A 23679-nucleotide genomic window follows, 5' to 3' on the forward strand; every position below is an offset into this window, starting at 1 on the left:
ACCATATTCTGCCCCTGTGTCTGGCACTCCATTCCAGAGTCCCTCAAACTCGCTCCCTCCCATCGTTCAAGTCATGTTTCACAATGTACCTCTCTGAGCACACTTTGGGTGATCTTTCCCTTCCCTACCATCCACCTCCAACTCAGGGGCCCAGGAGGATACCATTCATCTTATCAAACCTATTCCACCATTTCATTAGATTTTGGCAGGTTTTTAATACCAATATCTTGCCATTTTGCCATTATCCCTTAAAACATCTAGTATACAACTATTTGCTAATCTCTATTTTAAATGTCCCTATTGATTCCACCTCTAGAGCTTTTTGGGCTTTTCATGAACTTTTGTGTGAAGAAATATGATCTGACTCTGACCTCATCCCTCAGTTCTAAAATGTCTTGACTCAGATGTTAAGGTTGTGCCCTTTTATAATGGATATAAGGGAAGAGTCATCCACTATCTAACCTGTCAATTCCTTGTAATATTTTAAATTCCTCAATTAACTCACCCCTTAACCTTTGCTTTAAAGAATATAATCCCAGTCTACCAGCCTCTCATCGTAGCCAGAAACCTCTTCAGTCCAGACATTAATTTAGGGAACCATCAGTGGACACCCTCCAAGGCTAATACATCTTTCCTACAATTTGGTGCCCAAAATTGAACTACTCCAAATCGGACCAGAACTCTATATAAACTGGAGCATCTCCCTTTATATTACAAGTGTCTTGTAATAAATGTCAGCAAACCATTTGCCTTAACGAATACATTCTGCACTTGCAAACTAAGTTTGACCAATTAATGGATTTATACCCCTATATATCTCGGTGCAACAATTTACAACCTACTCTCAACCATTATTCTTCCATCCAATGTGCAAAATCTCGCACTTTCAATATTAAACTCTACCTGCCATAGTACTGCCCACTTGCTTAATTGTCTCTGCATTTTTAACCTGTCTTCTTTACAATTTACACCTTCTAATTTAGAAATAATCTTCTCTATGCACATGTCCAAGTACTAGATGAACCAGGTAAATAGCTGGGACCCACTTCTAGAACACGCAGTCAACAGTCTGCTTTGAGAATATAACTGCAAAGTATTATAATGGGTATTGGACAATGTTTGACTGTTTTGGAGTCATGTTGCACCCAGAAGTTTGCAATAAATAACCAGAATTGTATCTGTTTTCATTGTGCTCCTCCCTGGCTCAGTGGTTAAATGTACCATATTGTTATATGATTTATGAGACCCTGAGAGCTGCCAACACCTATACAACTAAAGACAAAGTGCGAGCTTGTAACAACAAACAGTTCTATTTATATAACCCTATTCATACAGGTCTAAAGGCAGGAGGAGACAAGCCAGAGAGATGGCCCTCACAGTACTGAGATTTTGCTGGTCAAAGTCACAAATGACATTGTCACCATCTGTGACCAGGACTCTCTCTGTCTCTTTGCTCTCTGCTGCCTTTGATACCATTGGCCAGTCTTCTCCGCCATCTCTCCTCCCTGCTCCACCACCTGTTCTGTCCTTTCAATATGAACATAGGAATTAGGAGCAGGAGTAGGCCATTCGCCCCTCGAGCCTGCCCCGCCATTCAATAAGATCATGACTGATCTTCTAACCTAACTCCATCTGCTTGCCTTATCCCAATATCCCTTATCTTTTTATTTCCTACCTCAGCAACTTTATATCGTCACTTTCAATGCCTTCTCCTCCCACTCCCACAGGCCACTTGCAACATTCCTCAGAGCTCCATCCTCAGTCCTCTTCTTCTCACCATCTATACACTCCTTGGTGATACCATCTGTAGACATGGGTCCATTTTCACATGTATGCAGATGACATCCAACTCTACCTCTCTGCTTCTAACCTTAATTCCAGGCTACTGATGTTCCGACTGACTGATTACACAAAACCCTGGAATGAGCTCCAGCTTCCTCCACCTAAACCATTGCAAGATAGAGACTCTTCTGCTTGGCTCCCATCAGTACCTTCTTATCTCAGACCAGGACAGCATCAACCTGCATGTATGCTCATTTCATCTCGTGGAGCCAGTGTGCACCCTTGGTATCCTGTTCGACACTCAACTGACCCCAAGTTGCTGAGACCCTTATTTATGCCTTCATCACGTCCATGTTAGACTATTAAAACATCCTGCTTGCCAGACTCCGCAGCTGCTCTGACCTCATCCCTCTGCAGCAAAACTCTGCAGCTTGTGACCTCTCCTACACCAGGTTCTACGGAGGCACCACACTTTTGGATAAGAAGTTAAACAAAGGTTTTGCCTGCCTGGTCAGATGAGCATTAAACATCTCATAGCACCTTTCAAAAAGCGAAGGGAGTTTTTTGCTGGTATTCTGACCCAAATAAAAATGGTCATTCGCTTCATGACTGTTTGTGGGACATTGCTATGTGGAAATTATCTGCCACATATGCCTACAGTATGCCTACTGTATATTATTGCATATCCTGTGACACGCTTTGAGACTCTCTCCAGATGTGAAAGGCACTATGTCAAATGCGAGTATTATTATTAAAATGTAAAAGGATATTTGCATAGCTATTACTGGAATGGTCTGCTTCTAATTACACTTTATTAGTGAAGAAATCTATTCATAAAGAAAAATTGGTGGTGATGGCAATTGTGTAAAAATGCGGAAGATGTTCCGATATGTTTAGCTATTCTCAAAGGTTAAACATCGTTTCTACTTTTACTAGAGAACTGCAACCATCTGACTTTACATTGCAAACAGTTTAGCAACATCAGTTAGAAGACTGACATGCACTATATACTCCTCTTTGCAGTTACTAGGGAATAAACAGAGAAAACCAAGCAGATGGAAATGCAGGAAGGAAGGAAATGGAAATAAGTTGCGAGTTACTTGACATGACTAGGAGTGAAGCCGAAAGTAAAGCAAGACCTGCCAGGAGTGAACGAATTGATGAGAGCAGTGAAGCTCAAGTGAGAAGGAATCCAACAAGCTTAAAGACAATTGTCACTAAACAGACTTCAAGGAGGCCATGTCACAAAGTAAAGGAGGAGCTATCAAATTAAAACGGCCAGAAACGGAGAGAGAACAGATGAAGAAGAAACTGATATGACGCATACGCATCCGATTTTAAAATAGAATTTTCTTCTCTCCCAAACAACAGATTATTTAAAGTGTTTGCTGTATGGAAATGCACGCAATAGCTGAGTTGTAACACTGCCAGCTTCGCTACAAGAATACAAGATCAGCTCTGCTCATCACAACATGAATTGAAGGCGGAGGCCATTCTGTCAGCTGGGAGTCTTTCAGCTCAACATCAAGGCTGGATTTCAGTCAATGCATTTCTCCTCACCAACAACACATTTATATAGCACTCTTCACACGTGGTAGCGTCTCAGGGACTGAAACTGAACAACAGGAGTGCACCAAAATGGTCCTATTTTGATCACGCTTATAGTCACAGCCCCGCCAGGCTCCGCCACCGTGAAGCACTCTGAGGCGCTACCCTGGGTGAAGAGCGCTATATAAATGCAAGTTGCTAGAACAAAAAAAATCTGAATCATTTCATTCAATGACAAAGAGATAAATGTAGCAGCAATTTGTTACTAAATATTATCCATTTTACCATGTCCAACAAACAGGCCAGATTTGTACAGTACAACTGTACAACTCCTTTAAGATGTTGATGTGAAATTAGTGATACGGATGGTCGATGCCATAATATAAATTTCACCATGTTTCTGTATAGTGAGATCAAAGGCATGGAGGAAATTAAACAAATCTGCACCATCATGTTACATCAACTATATGACATATAATAACTTAAAGCACTGCAGTCAAATAAAACTGTTCCAGCCACCTTATGTACTGCATTATGGTGTCGTGGCAACCAGCACAAAATGCTAAATGGAGGGTGGAGGGTAGAGGAAGGAAGGAAAGAGAATATGACGCAGTACCATTAGAACTCAACACATTCTGCTAGTGTCCATTTATGAAACACACAGTCACTATATTTTACAGTAAATCCTTTGAAGCGCTTTGGGACGTCCTCTCAACGGGAAGGGGGTGAGGATTATTATAGGATTATTATTATTCTGTTCTGCAACAGGATAGTGCATTTATCCCACTTCCCAGTTAAACCTTGCTCAGGTAAATTATTGCCATTTCATTCTCTGCGATGACTGCACCTGAATTCCAAATTTCAAGCTTAGCTGTTAGGGCACGAGATGCACAGTTCCACAGCATATTCTATTAAAGAAGCATCAATGTAGTGAAATAACTAATTTTGTGAATCTGCCTTCACCAATCTCCTCATTTAAAACAAAAAATCCTTTGTGTTTTTCCTTATTATTTAGAACCAACATGTGATGCTCTTGTGAGAATTTAGCAGCATTTTCAACAGGGTGGGAGAAACAATCTGTTCCCAGACACCAAACCTGATCTCCAATCTCCCACATCAACATTCACAAGGGACCATTTTTACACCCATGGCTTCACTACACTTTTGAGCAAACTCTGTGAAGCATTTTGAAACATGCATAATAACATACATTATACATAAAATCCCCAGGAACGGAGGACAGCAAGTAACATCAGGCAGGAAGAATTTCTATGATGTCTAATTGTCCTCCCACTTAATACTGTAACACATTTAAAATGACCCAATGGCACTCTTTACTGAAATCTTGCTGCTTGTGAATGCAGAAAACGTGGAACTATTTTTAAACGATTTTAAATGGTGTGCCAAACATGGTGTCCCATAACATTTCACAAACACGTAACAGAGGAATATCTGCTTGCCAAGAAATGCTACCAGCTGGACTATTGTTGAATCCTGATGCTCTTGTCAACTGCCAATATAGCATTAGCTTTCAGGTAATCAGGGAAAGACTGCAAAGGCATCAAATTCATGTATTATTCAAAAAAAATTCTTGGGGGAGGCAGACTGAAAAATATCAGACATATTATACAGAATCTACAGCACTGAAACAGGCCAACTACTCGGTGCCAGTATTTATATCCCACTTGAGCCTCCACCCATCCAAATCCCCACCTTCCAACCAACGCAACTTTATTCCCTTCTCTCTCATATTCCCATCGCATTTCCTTTAAAATTCATTGATGTTTTCTGCTTCAAACACAACTTGTCATAGGAACCAATTTATGGATTAATTAGAACTATTTATACAGGGTGAACTAGGCTCAGTTGGTTCTGTGTTAGAAAGTTGTGGTTGAAGCCCACGTCAACAACAACAACTTGCATTGATATTGCACCTTTCACATTGGGAGCACATCCCAAGGCTTTGAACAGATGATGTCAGGACTTGAACTCATAGCCTAAGGTGACAATCCAGTACAATGCTGCATCATCCAACGTGCTGATCTTCAATGAGACAATAAAACAACATTTGTACTTATATAGTATATTTCTTTGTGCAGTTTGCAAAGCGGAGGGAGTGGGTGGGAATGTGAGATTGGAGGAGACTGCAGAATTGGGGTGGAACAAGTGCATGGAGGGATATGAAGTCAATCCATTGGAAGGGGGAACAGGGAGATAGTTGAAGATGCGGGTGAATAGTGATAGGCATGAGAAGGTTATGGGCTACGGAGTTATGGATGTGCTCGAACCTGGAGGATGGAGCTAGGGAAAGTAGTTAAACCAAAGGCCTGTGACACCATTTCAAAAAGAGAAGGAAATTTCCCCTGGTGACCTAACCAACATTCCTTCAGATAAAATGGTCATTCAGTTTATGGACGATTTTGGGACCTTACAAAACAGCTGCCATGTTTACCAATAGAAAAAATCATAAAATCATAGAAAAAACAGTAATTAATGTGAAGCACTTGGGAGAAATTTTTACATGACAAGGTGCTGAAAACATGCAATGTAATTTAACCTTGAAAAGAAATTTAACAATTCTTTCTGATATTAAAAAAGGCACATAACATAATCATTGTATTTGATATAATGCTTTATCACGTTGTGACGTCTCAAAGCACTTCACAGAATATATTGTAAAGCAGATTGACTGTGTATTTTTGGAGTGAAACGCGGCAGCCAATTGTGTACAGCAACGTTCCCACAGTCATGGATTAAGTGACTTTTTTTGGGGGGGGTTTTATTACTCCCGGAAAGCGATCCCCCCAAGTTAGCTAACAACCACGTTCCTACTTACTTCTAGCCAAACAGAGGTATGTCGATTAAGGAAACTTGTCTATGGTTTCACCCCACCTGGTAATTGAATCCAGGTCCTCTCACTTACAAGGTGAGCGCACTAACCACTATGCTGCAGGACTCCACTTACAACGGCACAGAACACAGAATTGTTTAGTCCGCTGCTGGCACAATACCTGGCCTTTTGAACAATATTGTTCGAGGATGATTTGAATGGAAATTACATAAATAATACGACTATACTGTTAAACAAATTGCTGTGAACTTGCACATTCACCTCCTTCTTAACCATCACTATGGTAACAGTTCAGGTGGCTCCAAGCTGTCACATTGGAACTTCCTCCCCACTCTCCTCTGTTGCAAGCATATTTCACAGTTTACATCAACAAACATCATAAAAATATTTAGTATTACTTCAAGACAAGATAAATAAAATAGATAGCATGTTTGTGTCAAACACTAAGCAATTTTCAATTTGCTGCACAAACATATATAATCTCATTGGTTGCTTATATTTTTACAAGAGACTCATTTATTGCAATGCACAGATGGTAAACAGTGACTGATATCCTGCAGGCAATAGCATCTGCAAGCACAGTTGTCCCTTGTGATGGTGTACTATTTCTGTCCTTTTGCAAATATGGGAAGGTACACAATATCAACTAATAGATGAGAATCTTAATAGAATTACAAACTTGAATAGTTTTGAAGTTAGTATGTGGAGTAACTAATTCAGCCCTGGGACTTTCTATTGTAGTACTGATTTCTGTAGAATAGTTCATCTCGTAAAAATATGGCATCAACTGATGATTGCAGAAGCAAGTCAAAAACATTACACATAGTAAATTAAAAATGATACTGTCAACTTGACTGACACAGCACAGACAATGTAAATAGAGGTCAAGGACAATAAAGGAAAGAATTATGGATCTTTGTAGACTTTCTGGGCATGAGGAAAGACAGGAAAACTCAACAGATAAAGAGGTTAGTAGATGGCAAAACACCAGACATTAAATTCGCAAACCTCTAAATGATTTTCCTGCTTTCAATTGACTGAGGAAAAAAAGAACATTTGCCTAAAACACAAACCAGACTCCATAAATAATAGGTAGGAAGTATACATTATGAAAATAGTGTCTAATGTAGTTCACAAATCATAGAATATTACGGCACAGAAAGAGACCATTCGGCCCATCGTGCCTGTGCCAGCTCTTTGGAAGAGTTTCCCAATCATTCCCACTCCCCCACTCTTTCCCCATTCCCCTGCAAATGTTTCATTTTCAAGTACTTATCTAATTCCCTTTTGAAAGTTGTTATTGAATCTGTTTCCAGTTATTAAAGGTCGGATACTCCAAGACCTAGTCCAGCAACACGACTTGTACATTTTAAAGGAGCGACAGACTGAAATTAGTAATATTTAGACATCTTCACATCTTCATAGATCATAGAATACAACATGGTGCTTTTGCCGTTCTCTTTAAGAACTATCCATGTAGTCCCACTCCCCTGCCTTTTTATACAGAGAAAACCTATTATGACTAACACCACATTATAGCAAGACACAATGCCAAAATGGGCACCACAATATCACTTACATGCTGCACATGTGTGTCAGCTTCCCATGCTAACAAAAACTGCCCACTTCTGGGTCATGAGGCTGCTGCCAACATCACTTCCTACACGAATGCACTCGACATGCATGTGCTTCATGCATGTATCTTGCATATACAGCATGTTAAAAAGTGGCGTAGGCAGCACTTTAAGGACTCAAAGGATTTTTTTCATTTCTCCCCCCAACCCCCCAAATCAGCTTACTATTCTTTGTGTGCACCTCTCCCCCACCCCCCTACCACCCATTCCAAGTAATTGGTTGATCTCCAAACTCTCCTGCTCAGTTCGCTTCTCCAACTCTCTTATAATCTGTAGCCTGGAGTCCTGTAGCTCATCGATTAGAGCACTTGCTTTGCAAGCGAGAGACCTGGGTTTGATTCCCAGCAGAGCAAAACCTTGGGCAAGTTTCCTTACTCCATACGCCTGATAATAATCCTTCAAGAAAATAAACAATAATAAATCGGTCACTTCAATCCACGACTGTTTGTGGGACACTGATGTGCGCAACCGGCTACCACATTTCGCCCACAAATATACAGTCAATTCACTTTACAGTATATTCTGTGAAGCGCTTTGAGAACGTCTAGAAGATGTGAAAAGTGCTATATCAAATACAAGGATTATTATTATAACCATTTTCCTCTCCTACTTCTTCTCCCGTTATTAATTTTCAAATGAAAACACAAAATTGAACCTTATATACTACACTCATACAAACTATGTTAGATATACTTATTGTGACATCAGTCTTAAAATATCTCTCAACAGTGACCGTCTCTCCAAAAATGATCTAATGTTAAATAAATGATTCACAATTAGTGCCAACATCGGATGTTCTAGACTGTTCTACTTTATTTCCACACTTCACACAGTACTGCACTGTTCGGTTACTGTTTAGTCATCATATGAGTGTTATCGATACTTTGAATTTCAAGAAACCCGATGACTGCAGCAGGGTTGAATATAACATCATATTGCAATTATTATTTAAAATTACAGTGTGATATAATGAATTGCAGAACTTGTATATGAACCATCTGTTAGTACATTCAAGTCACACAAAAGGCATTATACATTTTAAAAAATAATCATGTTATTTGTCATATTCATGAATAATTACTGAATTACCCAATGGGCTGAGTAATTTAATTAGACCTACATGAACAGTGAGATCCTGCACCTGTGCTGTCTGACCCCATTTTCGTCACAGTACAAGGTGAAAACACATTTTCTATAGCAAAATTTGCACCTTTTGAAGATTTTTGCATTCAATCAAATGCACTTGCTCTTACTTTTTGCATCTCATTTCATTTGCCTAATTGAGTTGCATTATACTTGCAAATGTTGTTAACTTAATCCTTCATTTGTGCTTGCTTGTCCTCCCATTATTTTGATTTTCCCTGTTTGATTTTCACCAATTTTTTTATTAATGAAATGCAATGTTTCAAAAACCACATAGCAACAAAAACACAGCGACCAATAGTCTATTGATCTGTTGAACCTACCCACACAACTTTTCACAAGATTCTTTCAACACATCTCATCATCTGATAACCTCAATTACTTAGTTCTGTTTTGGAGTGTTTTTGCTCTGCTTAAGACTAGTAATTTGTTCTACACGCTTGTAACTGTTTTACTTTTTAATAAAATCTCCTGCACTTCCGATTAACTTTTGTTGGCCTTACATTGAAGTTACTTTGTCTTTACATTTTCTACACATTGCAGAAGAAAAACAACTCATTATTTGAAATTTCTAAACCCTTCAGAAAAAAGCCTCTTTTGGGTCCCCACTTTACATTAGTTTTCCCAGAGAGATAAGTACTTGGGTGGCCAATTGTTGCTTCCATAGCAGCAACTTTTTGTAAAAATAAAAATCCTGTCTTTAATGTCCCAAATGCCCCTTTTGAGTCTAGCCTATTTTCCTTCTCAGAGAGAGAGCGAGAGAGATTAGTAGAGGCTAGCCTCAAAAAAGGTTGGGATTCCTGGATAATAACCAATAGAAACAGTCTGTCTCAGTTCACAAATTGCACCAGAATGCCAACCCTCTTTTGAGCCTAGACTCTACTGTAATCTCTCTCAGGGATAGAAGAGTGAGAACAAGAGCAGCAGATGCTACGCTCAAAAGGGGAATTTGGGACCCTGCAAATAGCCAATAGAAACACAGCGAAAAAGAAATAATCTGTTCCTTTTGGCTATTGCCTAGGAATCCAAGCCCCCTTTGAGGTTAGCCTCTGCTTCTATCTTTCTCACTGAGTTTCCAACATTCTCTCTTTTGCTCTATAATAGTCTCTATCTCTTTTTCTTCTTAAGAGAGTATGACTGTCCACCAGGAATACAACAACAACAACAACAAATTACATTTGTATAACGCCTTTCACGTCGAGAGGACGCCCCAAGACAAGCCAGGGATTTGGACCTGAGCACAGGGTTGGGATCTGGGGGCAGGTGGAGGGCAGGGAGAGTAGGGGTAGGAGGTGGCAGAAGGCAGGGTCGAAGAGGAGGGTCTTGAGCTGTGTCTTGAAGGAGGCAAGGGAGGTAGCGAGGTGAAAGGACTGTGTGGGATGGAGTTCCAAAGGGAACAGGGAGGCTGAAGGACCGACCGCCGATGGTTGAGTGGGCCGGGCAATGTTGCGGAGGTGGGGGAAGGCAGAGCAGGTCATGGCATGGATGTGGGACAGAAAGGACAGTTGAGGGTCAAACAAGTTGGAGGCAGAGAGATAGAGTTGGGTGTCATCTGCATACATATGGAAGTTGACCCCATGTCTGCGGATGATGTCACCAAGGGGGAGTATACACATGCTGAAGAGGAGGGAACCAGAGCACTGAGGAACACCGGACAAGACAGTGCGGGGGCTGGAAGAGAAGCCGTTTTTTGCAGGCAAAGTTGAGACAGTGTGAAAGGTAGAATTTGAACCAGTCAAGGAGAGAACTGTGAAGGTTGAGGTGAGAGACGAGGCAGTGGAGGATAGATCAAGGAGGATGAGGAGACAGAGGGTGCCCTTGTCACAGGTGGACAAAATGTCATGTGTCACTTTGACCAAGGATGTTAGTCACTCAATCCACGACTATTTGTGGGATACCACAGTGCTTTGCCCACAAAAATACAATCAATTCACTTTACAGTATATTCTGTGAAGCGCTTTGAGACATCTAGACGATATGATAAGGCGCAATATCAAGTGCATGGATTATTAATTATTATTATGCGGTTTTAGCTGGTTGACTCCAGCAGTATCCCAACACACTCTCTCGGTTCCCCAAGCTTTGGCTTTTGACAACCTACACCTAATACTTTCCAGAATTAAGTAAACAGGATGCATCCCTTCAGGGACAAAATGAGCATTCCATTCCAACATCTCAGGAATTTCCTTGTACAGATGGGATGTATGAAATTCTCAGTTTGGTTTGAACACACTTAAGATTTGGTGCTGGGTTTCTGCATGTTTCAGACACCTGGCTGACCAACACAAATTCTCCTCGGAAACCTGCATTGTACAATACAATCCAAATACAACAACAAAATTACATTTGTATAGCGCCTTTCATGTCAGGAGGACGTTCCAAGGCGCTGGACAGACAAAGTTAAGGACCCGAGCTGAGGATCAGGGTGGGGGAGGAGGGAGGGCAGGAGGGGAAGCAGGGAGATCGAAAGCACGGTCAAAGAGGAGAGTCTTGAGTTGGGTCTTGAAGATGGCGATGGAAGGGGCGAGATAATAATAATAAAATAATAATCCTTGCATTTGATATCGCGCTTTTCACATCGGGAGGACATCCCAAAGCGCTTCACAGAACACACTGTAAAGTGAATTGACTGTATATTTGTGGGCGAACGCGGCAGCCAATTGCACACAGCAATGTCCCACAAACAGTCGTAGATTGAAAATGACCAATTTATTATTGTTTTTGGTTTTGGAGGGATTATTATTAGGCGTGTGGAGTAAGGAAACTTGCCCAAGGTTTCGCCCTGCCTGGAATTGAACTCAGGTCTCTCGCTTGCAAAGCGAGTGCTCTAACCACTGAGCTACAGGACTCCACAAGATGGAGGGACAGTGTGATGGAGTTCCAGAGGGTGGGCGAGAGTGGAGGAAGGCCCACCGGTCGATAGTGGGGCAAGCAATTGGGGGACATGAAGCAGGCTGGAGCCCGCTGAACGAAGGGAACGATCAGGGTGGTAAGGGGTTAGGAGGTTGGAGAGGTAGGGGGGAGCAAGACCATGGAGGGCTTTGAAGGGGAGGACCAGGGTCTTGAACTGTATCTTCTATGTGATGGGAAGCCAGTGGAGTTTGGCGAGGATGGGGGTGATTGGGTGGCGGAGCCTAGTGCGGGAGAGGACACGGGCTGTGGAGTTCTGGATGATCTGCAGGCTGTGGGAGGAGTTGGGGAGGCCGACAAGCAGTGACTTTGCATAGTTGAGCCTCGATGTAATGAAGACGTGTATGAGGGTTTTGGTGGCCTGCAGTGTGAGGCAGTGGAGGAGCCGGGAAATGTTGCAGAGGTGGGGGAAGGCAGAGCGGGTCATGGCGCAGATGTGGGGTAGAAAGGATAGTTGAAGGTCAAACAAGACCCCAAGGTTCCCCAAATACAATACAACTTTACATTTATATAGCATGGGTCACATCAAGAAGATGTCTTTTGCCAAGTCACCTGACAGCCCTGATTTGGCACTTGAGCTGAGGGTGGAAGCGGAGGAGTTGGGCAAGGGAAAGATAATCGAATGCGTGGTCAAAGAGGAAGATCTTGAGACGGACCTGAAAGAGATGAGGGAGGGAGCGAGTCGAAGGGACTCCAGGAAAGAATTCCAGAGAATAGGGTCAGAAAGCCTGACAGTGGACATGGTTGCAGAGTTCTGGAGAGTTTTCAGCTTGTGTAGGGCAGTTGCGGAGTCAGGAAAGCAGAGCATTTGCACAGTCCAGCCTGGACATGATAAATGCATAATTAGGGTCTTGGCAGACTGAGGGAGAGGTAATGACATAGGCAGGCAATATTACAGAGGTAGAGGAAAACTGAGCAGGTCAGAGCAATGGATGTGAGGTTTAAAGGACAGTTGGGAGTCGAAAAACACAATGATGTTGCGCACCGGCTCCATGAGAGAGTGTGCATTCAAGCATATTGATGTTCTCTGTGCCTGAGGCAAGAAACTGCTGACTGGAGGCAAGCAGGAGAGCTTCAGTCTAGCCAACATTCAAATGGAGAAACTTAAAGTTCATCGAGGACTTGATGTCTGACAGGCAATCAGTCAGAACAGCAATGGTCCTAGAATAAAGGGCAGAAGCAGAGAAATAGAGTCGGGTGTCATCCGCACACATGTGGCAGATAATTCCATGCCTGTGGATTACATCGCCGAGCAGGAGGATACAGATGTTGAAAAGGAGAGCACCAAGGATATAGCCCTGAAGAACATTGCGTGTGACAGTCACATGCGGGAGGAGAAACTGTTAGAACAGTCAAAGTAGAGATGCTGAGATAGGTAAGAGTGAAACCAGCATAGACCAGAACCATGAAGGTGGAGATGAAAGGAGAGATATCAGAGAAGGATAGCATAATTGGCAGTGACGAATGTGGCAGAGACTGAGACGAACAAGGAGGTAGAGAGAGCCCTGGTCACAGATGGAGAGACTTTGAACAAGGCAAGCTCAGTACTATGGGCTGAGTGGAAACAAGATTGGGGTGATTCATGTATGGAGCTCCGGGAAAAGAATGAGTGAAGCTGGGAAGCAGGGACCCATTTGAATACCTTAAAAGGCAGGTTAGAAATCAGATGGTGGTTGGAGAACAAGGATGAGTTGAGGGAGAGTTTTTTTGAGAAGCAAGCTGATGACAGCCTTTTTGAAGGGGTGTAAGTATGTCGGTGGACAAAGAGATGTTGATGATGTCCTTTAGCAAGTGGGCAATGGACATCATCAAATGGAGGTGGGAGGTCAGGTTAGAGAGATGTGGGGTCAAGTGAACACATGGTGAATTTCATGCGGGAGATGAATGATAGAGGAGAAACGGAAGCAAAGATGTGGAGGGAGGGATGGGTTGAGGCCAGAGGGGATGGGAGAGTGGGAGAGGGTGGCGACATTAGAGCAGCAGAGCAGATCTTCTCCATTTTGGACCCAATGAAGTACATCATCTAGTCACATTTGGAGGAGAGAAAAGGCACAGCGTGAGAAAGTGAGCGAAGGAGGTGGTGGGTGGTGGAAAAGAGGAGTCTGGGGTTGTCCTTGGCCAGCAGAATGATCTTGGAATAGAAAGACAATTTATTCCACGAACGTACACAAATATCAAATCTCTGCGCTACCCAACAAAAATAAAATCCAGCACGTGTGAAGTGGTGAAAACAAAGGAGAAATACAAACAGAAGTAAGATCTTAACTTTTGTTTAAATTTAAGGATAAGAGGCTGAAGCAAAACCTCTATGAACTGACAAACCTCTGCAAAATATTCCCTCAAGTAAAGAATCACACTACCTGACTCTGGAGCTCACTCTGTTGCTTCAGACGAATGTTTTCTGGTGTATCGGCAACTATAGTGAACGACTGCTTTGGGTAGTGCCTGAAACAGCAAGATAAAATGACAATCAGATTCTTTTCATATATAAAAAAACACAGAGCTTAGGTTAAATACAGGAATGAAAGAATACATATTCCCCTTTCACTAGTTTAGATTTATAAATAATTAAAGCAGATACAAAAACATACAATTCATTTTAGCCCTGGCACTACACATATTCACTTTCTCTTAAAAAATACTACTATTTTGTGCTGGTTGAAGAGGGAGTGGAGGTTGCAACTTGCTTTGAAATCTCTACAAATACTGCAAATTGGCTACAAGTGATGTACGAGCTACTTCTTAAAATTACCTTCTCCTCCTGTGAAAATGCACCCGAGAACTGAAATTCCTATCAGTGTTACATGTATCCACTTTGACAATACTATATTATCAATGGTGCATGTCCAACGTAACTGTAATTTCATTCTCTATCTATTCTCTAACAGCATGTCTAAGACTGGTAACTTTATGTTGTAACAAAATGGTGAGGGGTTGAGCATCTCCGATTATTCAACTGCATTGGTGCTCCAAACCCTTCCCCACCTTCAAATGGAAATGTTTTCACTGAAATTGGCATCAATCCAAATACCTTGTGCAAATGTATCACAAGTGTCATTGCTATGCATTTTGAAGGCTATAATTTGAATGTTCATTGCCCACCACCACCACTTGTTATAATAACTGATAGCAACATTTGACACACTGCCTTCATCGTATCAAATCTCAAAGTACTTCACACAAGGTTAATTATTTGGTAAATGCAGCAGCTGATTTGCACCTGAAATGTAGCACAAATGGCAATGGGATGAATGAACAATTAATCTGGGGGAGGTGAATTTTGGAAGAGAGAGGCATATTCTCCATTTCACTGTGAGAACGCCCCAATCTTCTTTCAAATATTGTCATGTGATCTTTAAAAGCCTGTCAGAACAGGTAAACAGAACTTTGGTTTAACTTCTCATCCGCAAAATTAGCAGCTTCAAGAGTGCAGCACCCCCACAGGTAAGTAACAATTACAACCTGCATTTACATAGCCCCTTCATGTAGGATAGTGTCTCAGAATGCTTTACAGTAGTGAGGCTGAGCAAGAGAGAAGAGGGAGGTTACCATTGGCTTGGTCGAAAAGGTAGGGTTTTTGTGGAGTCCTGTAGCTCAATGGTTAGAGCACTCGCCTCGCAAGCAAGAGGACCTAGGTTTGATTCCAAGCAGGGCGAAATATTGGGCAAGTTTCCTTACTCTACACGCCTCTGTTTACCTAGCAGTAAGTAGGAACCCGGTTGTTAGTTGATTAACGGATCACTTTTCCAGGGGTAATAATTCCTTCAAAAAAATATAATAATAAATTGGTCACTCAATCCACGATTGTTTGTGGGACACTGTTGTATGCAACTGGCTGCCACGTTTCGCCCACAAAATATACAGTCAATTCACTTTACAGCACTTTGAGACGTCTCAAAGATGCAATAAGGCACTATATCAAATGCAAGGATTATTATTATTTTAGCTGGGGTTCAAAGATCGATAAAGTCGGGACAAGGCAGAGAGTTCCAAAGGTTAAGGACTTAGTGAAAGAAGGCTTCAACACTGGAGGGTCAAGGTAGATTATGAGCACAAATATTAGTATAGGGTTAAAACTAACAACCTTCGGCCCGGGGGCAAGAATGCTACAAACTTGTGCCAAACTGACACAGCAGCTATTCAAAATAATTGGCACAGCATCAAAAGATTTGCTCTGCTTCTGCTGTCATGTTAAGTTGAGACGATATCCAAACCCAAGAGAAGGTTAACAGTATTATCTTACACAAACATTCCTGCAAGATAATGGTGTTAATCTCCTATTGGTTTGTTTATTATTTTGAAAAGGTATTTAATTGAAGGGCTGCAACATGGTAAAGCACTAGACATACTGTGTTTTGTTTTGCCTTCAACAATGGGCTATGTCTTTCCATGTTATTTTTTCCTTTCACACATCTAAACAGCAAGTCACAGATCCCGTAAGGTAAAGATGAGAAACTAGCCCAGTTCTTGATTCAGACATCACTGATATAAGTCTGACACACTTTCAGGACATGCAAAGGAGATGTACAAGAGAAAAATATCTTAGTATACCTATCAGGAAAGGCTGAACATACTTGGACTCTTTTCTCTTGAAAAGAGGAGGGTGACCTGATAGAGGTCTTTAAAATGATGACAGGTTTTGATAGAGTAGACATAGGGAAGATGTTTCCACTTGTGCGGGAGACCAAAACCAGGGGCCATCAATATAAAATAGTCACAAATAGATCAAGTAGGGAAGTTAGAAGAAATGTCTTCACACAGAGAGTAGTGGGAATGTGGAACATGCCACCACAAGGAGTTGTTGAGGCAAATAGCATAGATGTATTTAAGGGAAAGGTACATGAGGGAGAAAGGAATAGAAGGTTATGCTTGAAGACTTAGTTGAGGAAGGGCAGGAGGAGGCTCATGTGGAGCATAAACACCAGCATAGACCAGTTGGGATGTATATTCTAATGTATTCTAATGTATCTTCAATTATTAATACAATTCTTACAACTGCACAGGCAGCAAACTAGCTAAAAGTATCTGTACACATTGCTTTCGCATCAAAAGTATACAGTCCAAATCCCTGACTGTCCAGCATTTTGGTATATCCTCCCAACGTGAAAGGCGCTATACAAATGTAATTTGTTGTTGTTTGGCTCTAACTAGAATTGGTATGGAATTGGTATGCAACTTCTCAACGTTCGCAAACTAAATTCAGTGAGACAGTCAATGACTAAGTAGATTGGATATGGTTTGATAAAGCGTGCTGTGTAGGTATTTTTATTCCATGCACCATATGGGTCGGTTAGGCTCACTCTGCACTTTGGCTTCCAGGTTAAAGCTTGTGGGTTTGAGGTCCACCAGAGGATTTAAACTTCAATGGAAGATATGGGACCAACAGAACCAACATGCAAACTCACCAAAATGACACTGCAATACGTGATTTACTTCTGTCACTTGCAGAACATTCCTGGCATGTTTTAGCTTCCATGACAGCAGTCATTACACTTCAAAATAAACTCATTACACAACATGCTTTAAGATATTTCAACATGAATAAGGTGCTTAGAGCAGTATTTTTTTATTATTATGCCTTCTTATGGAATGGATCTTAGACATTACAGGGACGAATTCTAGTCTTAAAATTAGCTTCCACAAAGGAACTGTTCATCATAATTCTCATGTTTGTGCACTAGATTAGCACATGTGTTGCTATTTCACAGATTGGTACAGAAAGTACTTGCAAACTGAGGCACTTTACGAAAATTGTATTTATACATGACGTATTATAAAAACGAATGAAGATTTTAAATGTGCAAAGCTCAGCATTCATGCAGCTGAGTTCAGCAATGTTGAGGGTCTTAATCGCCTAGAATTACAAGTAAATACAACAACAACAACAAAATTACAGAGCGGATCATGGCGCAGATGTGGGGTAGAAAGGATAGTTGAGGGTCGAACAAGACCCCAAGATTCCAGACTGGCTTAGCAAGGTGAATACATGTAACATTCAATGCTAGAGTCCACAGAACACATCAATATTGCCTTTATTGCTTCCTCATTGCATCCTAATTGTGCTTGTCACTAAAATAACTACATAAACATATGCTTTTAATAATGAGAACAAGGATATTCAATCTCCACCACTGGAAGAGTCTTACAAATGTTAAGTAAAACTTCATCTTGAAACTTTTACAAAGGATTTGTGAATACGGCAGACAGCATGCACCATTCCTTCATGACTTCTGCTAAGTCCATGCACAGCATCAGACTCATCAAATATGTAAAGGAACTATAAGAAATACACCTGGAAGAGACTTCATCGAGGTTATTGTAATAAACAAATGTAATAACGTCAAATTTTATTTCAGATTTTTGCTAACCTGACAATCCCTCAAACCAAAAGATTATAATAAAATACTACAAAAATAACACTGCTCAAATACCAGGAACAAGATAAAATATAAAATGTTTCACCCACAAATACAGTCAATCCACTTTACAGTATATTCTGTGCAGCATTTTGAAACATCTCAACAAAGTGATAAGGGGATACATATCAAATCCACAGAATATATATTACAATAGTATCTAGGTGTTAAAATAAAATTGCACAAATTAAAAATTCTAAACAATCATGTTTGCTCACCCTGTCACCCTTCTCTTTCTTTCATTCTTTTGTCTTGTTTTTATAACTTTCATTTTATTTTTCCCTAACTAATCTAAGCTGTGCTTTTTTTTAAAAAAAAGAAACACTGTTTGCCCACTGTGTCTTTTACTTTGCCTTTTAATCCCATTTGACTCACCAGCTTCCACTTTGTCTCCTCCAATAGTTTCTACCCTTACCCTCGCAAAGTGACCTCAGAGCTGTACTGTCAGTTCACTCTTTTTCCTTGTCTACGTGCTCCTTCTTGGCGACTTCATCCACAGACATGCGGTTAACTTGCACTTGTATGTGGCTACACGTAATTGTATTATCAGTCCTCCATTAAATCAAGTGTAGGAAAGGAATGATAATTGACAGTTCTGTACCAATAAGGCGTATTTACTGGATGTTAAGCCTGAGGCAGTGACCATGTCCAGCAAGAGGGAAACCCTGACCTTCGATGGCACAACTACATTTACTGCAAATGTGGTGTGAATATTACCTACTACTTGTCAGTTAAGCGAAAAATAAAATGCCACGCATTTCTGATTGATTATTAGGGTAGATCTCATTGGAAAACATCAGGACTCGTTTATCCACATTCCGGGTCCAACCAGATTAGTCATATTCAAAGTGGGATTTAATATCTGCTAAATTTGAATCGATTGCTGCACGTTGCCGCAAGTTTGTTATGGTTTGGAACTATCAGCTATACATGATAGTTCAACATTTACATGTTTACACTTGATTTAAAAGCAATTAAAGGAGAACCAATAACACAATTTTAAATTTCGCAATATAAGACAAGCAACTTTTGGAACTCTTGTATCTCGGTAATCCTACCAAACAAATCAACAACTCAAGCAGGTCAGAGCTGAATGGAAGGCATTATAGACAAGTACAGGGTACCACTGGAGGTTAGACTATTTAGTCAATCTGCTGCACTTCACTGTACAAGGTCACATGCATATCAAGACAAGGTGTTTTATCAGTGTTCTGCTGCTAAACGGCAGACTGCAGCATCAACAACAACTACAAATTACATTTGTAAAGCATCTTTCACGTCATTCATTGAATTACGTAGAACATTGCAGCGTGCAAACAGGCCATTTGACTCAACTAGTCCACTCTGGGGTTAATCCTCCATGAGATTCCACCTATCTTAATCTCCTCTCCATAAACCTCTATTCCCTTCTCCCTCAGGTGTGCATCAAGCTTCTTGTTAAATACTTTGATGATTTTTTGCTTCTCCAACAAGGTCCACAGTCTCACCAGCCTTTGCATAAAGAAGTTTGTGCTAAACAACCTATTAGATTATTTTGATTTTGTACAGAGCATCATTCTTCCTCCAAACATTTAAATATTTGTCATGATGTGAATGAACCATCGGAAGAAACATAAATGTAAAAAGTGTTTGACTTTATACAGATGATAGTGATTTTTTTTGCATTAGACTTTAAACACAAAATGGTCTTTGGCCTATTACATTAGACTCAAAACACAAAATGATCATTGGCCCATATTGAGGTTTAAAAAAATGAGTATTTAAAAAAATCGACAATTACTTCATCAGTCTTAGTTACGATTTCTGAACTGTGTGAAAACACATGTGCAGAGGACTAAACGTAATTAATGATTGAAATGTTTTTATTAATTATGTGATTAACAAACCTTTCCATTGTTTGTTAATTAAATAATGAAGGGCACCTGTAATTCCAACTTTACACATGCATTTACACATGGTGCATAATAGACTTCCAATCTCTCGTACCATTCAATTCAATTCACCAAATAATTATAGAATTCCCTCTTGAATTTCCTGATATGTTCTGCCTCTGCAGACTTTCTGAGTGGTCTATTTCACGTTCATCATGCTCTGTGGAAAAAAAATTAAATCTGAACTCTGTTCACCTTCCCTCTTCTCAGCTTGAGTTTGTGTCCTTTTGTCTTAGCCGTGACTGTTTTGACGTTTTTTTTGGCAGTATAAGGAATGTAAGTTAAAAAGGGCACAGCTCTATGAAGTTAAAATGAATCATAGAGTATAAAATTATACTGGTATCAAAATCAAGCAAATCTACATTAAGTGTTCTTAAAATCTGTATAAAATCAATAATACAATATCATTTTGAAAGTAAGCTTACTTTCTTACAGAGAACTCTGCTTTTTTTCTCAACCCGGCCTATGGGTCGCTTCAACTTTTGCCAACCGTTTCAATTAATTTATTAAAAATAAAGCTTCCCTCACATCACAAACCACAAATGATGCCAGTATGATGCCAGTAAACAAAAATGTGAACACTCAATCTACGACTGTTTGTGGGACACCACTGTGCGTGTTTGCCCACAAAATATATAGTTAATTCACTTTACAGTATATTCTGTGAAGTGCTTTGAGACGTATCAATGATGTGATAAGGCGCTATATCAAATGTAAGGATTATTATTATTTTCTTTGTGGCAGCTCTAGAACATCCTCCTGGCATTCGATAATTTCTTTGACAAAAACAGATAGCTTTTTGTCTGATATGTAGCTTCCCGATTAGTTTTGGTTTGCATATTGATTGTTAGTAAAACTAAGTAAAAGGCAGGAAAGGAAACTGGAAAACAGCTCAATTTGCTGAGAACCATCAAATATGCACAACACACAGGGACAGAGCTCAATCCACTGGATGGAGGTGGGGGGGAATCGTTTTAATATAAAAATGTAATCGTTCATGTAGAAGTGTTTCCCTTAAAACATAAAGCTTTAAATGTTGTTGATTTCTCTAGAGAAAATATAAATGACAGTTGTAAGGAATAAAGCAGATATGTAATCCCCTAACAGTTTGTATAATTACACTATGAAACAGCAGGATTCTGGAATGACTAACACAATATTTAAACCACAGACATGCATTACTAAAATACGCAAAACAGCCTCAACATTTCACTAAACTTTGTTCCCATTTTTTAACAATCATCAACATAACTAAAAATGCAACAGAAAAGTACCAGCAAAATACAAGTTATTCTTTTCAATACCTGACTTTGCACTTAAAAGTGCCTGTAATTTTTTTGTATTTTTGTAGTTTATTTCCCCCAAAGTGTTGTTTTTTTTCCAGTGAAAAGTTGTTTTTTTTCCAAACAAAGTGATCGTTGTATAGGCGACCTCGGTGTGTTTACTGGATGTTTATTCACATTTTTTTATGGTGTCATCAGAATTCTTGCTAGCCATCAGCCTGACTCAGTTGGTAGCACTCTTGCCCCCGAGTCAGAAGGCACATTGTATGTTTAAGGCCCCTGGTGAAATTTTGAACTCACATAGTCTAGTCTCACACTGCAATACAGTGCTGGGGTGGTATTGCATTATTGGAGGTGCTGTCCTTCAGAAGAGAAGTTAAACCAAAGTCCCAACTGCCTGCTTGGATAAACATTAAAAAATCATGGTGTTAAATTAAAAAGAGAAGGGAGTTTCCCATGTAGTCCTGGTCTAAAGTTTCCACAGTAATGCATTTCAAGACTTTCTGTAGGACATTGCTGAGCACAAATTGGCTGCCATGTTTACCTACAAATACATTGTCATTCCGGCAAATCCTATGTAACAAAATGCAAGGATTAGATTTATTTTACCACTATTTTTAAAAATAATCTTTGCACAGCAATGCAGTTGTATAACGTGTTCTAATTGGCCTTGTACTGAAGGTGTTTCATTCTGAACAGGTTGAAAATAAATCATCTTTGCACATGGCCAAAACAGTTCATTAAAACGATTGCTTCCAGAGCAAGCATGCAGTTGGGGTAAATATGAACTGTAAACTTTCAGCTGGTATTTAGCCAATGTGTGAACAATTAATACAATAACAAGTGGAGTACTGTAGCTCAGTGGTTAAAGCATTCGCCTCACAAGCGAGAGACCTGTGTTCGATTCCCGGCAGGGCAAAACCTTGGGCAAGTTTCTTTACTCCACACGCCTGATAATAATCCCTCAAGAAAAAAAACAATAATAAATTGGTCACTTCAACCCATGAATGTTTGTGGGACACGGCTGTGCGCAATTGGCTGCCGCGTTTTGCCCACAAACGTACAGTCAATTAACTTTACAACAAGGGACAGAAAACCCTAGTGGGAGTAGTTTATAGACCCCCGAACAGCAGTCACAGTATCTCTCAAAGTATAAATCAGGAAATTAGCAGAGCATGTAGTAAAGGAAAAACATTAATTGTGGGTGATTTTAATCTGCACATAGATTGGGACAACTAAATTGGGAAAAGTATGATAGAGGAAGAGTTTATAGAATGTATTAGAGATAATTATCTAGATCAGTATGCCGAGGAGCCAACCAGGGAACAGGCCATATTAGACCTTGTTTTGTGCAATGAAGCAGGACTGATCAGCAAACTGGAAATTAAGGCTCCTCTAGGGCAAAGTGATCATAATACGATGGAATTTAGCACTAAGTTAGAGAGAGAAGTAGTTAAGTCTGAAACAAAGGTTTTAAATTTAAGTAGAGCCAATTGTGCTGGTATGAGAGAGGATTTAGCCAAAATAAACTGGGAAATTAGATTTAAGGATATGACAGTAGACCAGCAAAGGCAGACATTTAAGGAGATAGTGCAAAATTCCCAGCGAGCACGTATTCCTTTGAGGAATAAGAATGCCATGGGAAAGGTGGCCCAACCGTGGCTTACTAGAGCAGTTAGGGAAAGTATAAAGTTAAAGGAAGAAGCCTATAAAGCAGCTAAGATGAGTAGTAAACCCGAGGATTGGGAGAACTTTAGGGATCAACAAAGGAGAACCAAAAAAGTGATTAAGAGGGAGAAAATGGAATATGAGGGCAAACTAGCGAGGAACATAAAGACAGACTGCAAGAGTTTTTATAAGTATATAAAGAGGAAGAGGCTGTCAAGGGTAAATGTGGGTCCGCTACAGTCAGAGACAGGGGGAATTATAGTCGGGGACAAAGACATGGCAGAGTTATTAAACAAGTACTTTGCTACTGTCTTCACCTTAGAAGACACTGAAAACCTACCAAGCATAGAGGGGAACCAAGAAGAAAATGTTAGCGAGTAACTTGGAGGAATTAATATTAGTAAAGAAATGGTTTTAGGTAAATTATCGTGTCTTAAAACTGATAAATCTCCTGGACCTGATGGCCTACATCCTGGGGTTTTAAAAGAGGTGGCTACTGAGATAGTGGATGGC

General features: G+C 40.3%; 1 protein-coding gene across 2 annotated transcripts in view; it reads right to left on the minus strand.

Moving 5' to 3' along the window:
- The window catches only part of LOC103176291 (LIM zinc-binding domain-containing Nebulette), a 187034-nt gene that overhangs the window by 93946 nt on the left and 69409 nt on the right, over positions 1-23679 (minus strand). For both annotated transcript variants that reach the window (XM_007889745.2, XM_007889744.2), the window contains exon 3: positions 14229-14313. In XM_007889745.2, the coding sequence (XP_007887936.1) occupies positions 14229-14313 (85 nt within the window). The remainder of the gene's footprint in view (positions 1-14228; positions 14314-23679) is intronic.

Source organism: Callorhinchus milii, unplaced genomic scaffold, assembly GCF_018977255.1.
Source record: "Callorhinchus milii isolate IMCB2004 unplaced genomic scaffold, IMCB_Cmil_1.0 Scaffold2, whole genome shotgun sequence".
Classification (NCBI taxonomy): domain Eukaryota; kingdom Metazoa; phylum Chordata; class Chondrichthyes; order Chimaeriformes; family Callorhinchidae; genus Callorhinchus; species Callorhinchus milii.